The 4023-nt window shown below is 31.8% G+C and overlaps 1 protein-coding gene across 1 annotated transcript; it reads left to right on the top strand.

Moving 5' to 3' along the window:
- The first annotated feature begins 2833 nt into the window (after positions 1 to 2833).
- LOC107691866 (thymidylate synthase-like) lies at positions 2834 to 3383 on the top strand. The gene is made up of 2 exons (XM_016490690.1): positions 2834 to 3008; positions 3241 to 3383. Exons 1-2 carry the CDS (start codon positions 2834 to 2836, stop codon positions 3381 to 3383), a joined length of 318 nt encoding a protein of 105 aa, XP_016346176.1.
- The last annotated feature ends 640 nt before the right edge of the window (positions 3384 to 4023 follow it).

Below are 4023 nucleotides of genomic sequence, written 5' to 3'. Positions count from 1 at the left end.
CCTCCTAAATTACACAAAAAGAGGAAACCAGACATGCCTAGCTCTTCACATCACATGAATGAATTTAGCTGCTTTTTGCAGTTGTTCAATTTAATAATAATAATAACTGAGTAATTGTTTATTTATGATACACTCTGTTAGTAGCTTGTACCTGCGATTGTTGATCAGTATAGTACAGTGTTAGAAAAATATAGAAAAATGTCCATTATAACCCTGTAGCTTGAAAACACAAAATACAATGCGTAAAAACACCTGTAAAAAAAAAAAAATACAGAAAATTCCTTAACATTAACATAGTAGATTGTGCCCTATTTTTGCAGATGTTTCTTAGAGTATGGCACACTAGCTACTAATTTTAACTCTATAATTGCACAGAATGTACATTTACTAGTTTACTAGCTAATAAAAAACCCTTGAATGGTTAAAAAAATGGACGTGTTCTGTAATTCAATGTTGTATTTCAAAATACAATTGTTTATATTTTAATACTATATTAGGTATTTATATTATTTTTTCGAACAAATCTAAATTAGAATTTTTTTTTGCTGAGATTTGATGCAATGGCAATTTCGAGTCTTGATTACGCAATGACGTCAAAACATATTTCTCTCCTGATTCAGACCAGATGATTTTCAATATTATGGATAGAGGACTCGTATTTTAGCCGGAAGCAACAACTTGAAGTTAAAAAATCAACTAACTCTAATGTTGAAATGGTACTAAGCTATAATTACCAATCGCTTTCACAGATCAGTTTCCTTTGCTGACGACCAAAAGGGTTTTCTGGAAAGACATATTGGAGGAGCTGCTGTGGTTTATCAAGGATAGGAAAATATCCCATACTATTTGTAATATTTCTGTATATAGCTTTTTCTTTATGTTCCAGAGGGCTTTCGGGAAACGAGCGAGCTGATGCAGCTGCAAAGAGGCTATTAATCAGGAAGTAAACAAATGTCAAATTCCTCCCTCGGAGATCAGAACGATTATCAAGGTTTTATATATTAAATAAGTGGCGAGAAGAGTGGGATACAAATAATAAATTACTTCAAATCCATCCGGAAATTGCAAACTGACTCAAGCATTTTTGCTTAAAGGAACACTCCACTATTTTTGAAAATAGGCTCATTTTCCGACTCCCCTAGAGTTAAACAGTTGAGTTTTACCGTTTTTGAATCCATTCAGCCGATCTCCGGGTCTGGCGGTAGCACTTTTAGCTTAGCTTAGCATAGATCATTGAATCTGATTAGACCGTTAGCATCTCACTCAAAAATGACCAAAGAGTTTCTATATTTTTCCTATTTAAAACTTGACTCTTCTGTAGTTACATCGTGTACTAAGACCGACGGAAAATGAAAAGTTGCGATTTTCTAGGCCGATATGGCTAGGAACTATACTCTCATTCCGGCGTAATAATCAAGGAACTTTGCTGCCGTACTATGGGTGCAGCAGGCGCAATGATATTACGCAGCGCCTGAAAGCAGTCCCTGTGCAAGCAGGTGGTCACGTTGGTTATGTTGACGGAAGTTAGCCTATTTTCAGGCATTAATAATATTGTGATCTCTGATTTTAGTCCTTTAAAACCAAAAAAGTAGTGCTTGAAAAGTCCTGGAATTTCATTTTGCCGTTTCTGTACGAACCCTGTGTAAAAAAATAGTGTGTAATATAACATGTTTGTTTGTTTGTTTGCTGGTTTTTATTGTATTTGTTATACTTGTATTTTTTTATTGTTTTTGCCATAAAAATAGCTTAAGATGCTGACATGGCATTAAATAAAAGTATACTACTACTGCTACTTTATGTTTGTAATTGTTATGTTATGTTTAGTCTGTCCCCAACCTACCTCATTACATGCGTATTTGTCTGTTTACATTGCACTGCTCAATTTATACACTAATATAACACTTTACATGCATGTATATACTTCATGTTTATAGTGTTGTATACATATGCTCTTTAAATACCTTATTATTATTATTGGTTATTTATATGTATACATTTCATATACACTACCGGTCAAAAGTTTGGGATCAGAACGATTTTTAATGTTTTTTTTTACAGGAGTTTCTTAAGCTCATCAATGCTGCATTTATTTGATCAAAAATACAGGAAAAAAATTTAAGTAGTGTATATATATATATATATATATATATATATATATATATATCTCTATACATGCAGGATTTGTTGCACTCACACTTATTTATGTATATGCATTAGCACTTGTAACTTTATAATAGTCTTTGTGGTTTTTGTACTTCAAGATTCACAGAGTAAGAATTTCATTGCAGAGTGTAACTGTGTTGATTGATTGATTGATTGATTGATTGATTGATGTTCCAGAAGTTTTTATTCACTTTGCATTTTTATTGAATTAATTGCATTTGTTATTCAGAACGATTTTTAATGTTTTTTTTTACAGGAGTTTCTTAAGCTCATCAATGCTGCATTTATTTGATCAAAAATACAGGAAAAAAATTTAATATTGTGAAATAATATTATGATGTAAAATAAAGTTTTTCCATTTTAATATAACTCCAGTCTTCAGTGTCACATGATCTTCAGAAATCATTCTAATTTATCAGAGCTGGAAACTGTTGCTGCTTCATATTTTTTTGGAACCCGTGATACTTTTTTTCAGGATTCTCTGATGAATAAAAAGTTAAAAAGAACAGCATTTATTCAAAAAAAGATTTATATTTTGAATAAATGCTGTTCTTTTTAACTTTTTATTCATCAAAGAATCCTGAAAAAAGTATCGCAGTCGGCAAAAAAATATTTGTCAGCACAACTGTTGCCAGCGTTGATAATTCTAATAATAAATCAGCATATTAGAATGATTTCTGATGCCAAAGAGCTGTCAGAGAAGGGTGTGAGAATCTGGGATGCTAACGGCTCCAGGGAGTTTCTGGATAAGAACGGCTTCAGCGATCGAGAGGAAGGAGATCTGGGTCCCGTGTATGGCTTTCAGTGTAGGCACTTTGGAGCTGAATACAAAGACATGCACACTGGTAACTGCGCTTCTTTATATACAGGCATATGATAGCAGTGATGTGCTTTACTGTAGGATACATGGGTAACTGAGCATATGGTGTAGGACCGACACTTACATGATATTATACATGCAATCTTCAAGATCTCGTTAACTGAAAGACCACTTGGTATATTCGTAAAGTTTCAAAACACTTCTCTTTTAATGTATGTATGGTCTAAGCTTATCTATGATTTCTTCTCTCCATGAAGATTACTCTGGGCAAGGTGTTGACCAGTTACAGAAAGTGATTGACACCATCACGTCGAACCCAGAAGACCGGAGGATCATCATGTGCTCGTGGAACCCCAAAGGTCTCAGTCAAGTTCATAACCCTCCAGCAGTGTTACTTTAGTATTATTTATGTGTTATGATCATATTTATTAATGTTTGGATTGCCTTTTATTTATTTATTTATTTTTCATTTTAATTTAAGTTTAAGTAATTTTGTTAATTGCTTTTGTCGTTTTGAGATGAGTTCAGATGCAAAAGCCTCTAAGTGGCATTTGAAATTTTCTTCTAAAATGAGAATTTTTAATCAGGCTTCTTTGTGTAGGTTCAATAATTTCACTTTAATGGCAATGAATAGGTTCTTTCCGTTGCCATTTAAGTGAAATAACTGAACATAAACAATTTCAAATGGCACTTAGAGGCGTTTGCATCTGAACTCTTAAAATATTTCTATTTAGATTTATTTTTATTTCAATTTAAGGTTCAGTAATTTTCATATTTAAACTTAATTCATTTAGTTGCCAAGGCAACATTTTTAGGTTTTAAAATATATGTTTTTCAGTTTTTTATTAGTTACCAAAAACATTTTTAATAGTTTTTCAGTTAACAATAAAAACAATAACAACTAGTTCGAACAATTTTAGTACTTAAACTTATTTAATTTAGTTGCCAAGTTTTTTTTTTTTGTACATTTATTTTTCTTTTAAGCTTAAGCTTTTCATCTAATATTTATATTTTATTTAATCTTTATTTCAATTTCCAAA

The sequence above is a fragment of the Sinocyclocheilus anshuiensis genome, unplaced genomic scaffold (genome assembly GCF_001515605.1).
Source record: "Sinocyclocheilus anshuiensis isolate Anshui unplaced genomic scaffold, SAMN03320099.WGS_v1.1 scaffold206, whole genome shotgun sequence".
Lineage (NCBI taxonomy): Eukaryota > Metazoa > Chordata > Actinopteri > Cypriniformes > Cyprinidae > Sinocyclocheilus > Sinocyclocheilus anshuiensis.
This window is presented reverse-complemented; position numbering and strand designations above follow the sequence as displayed.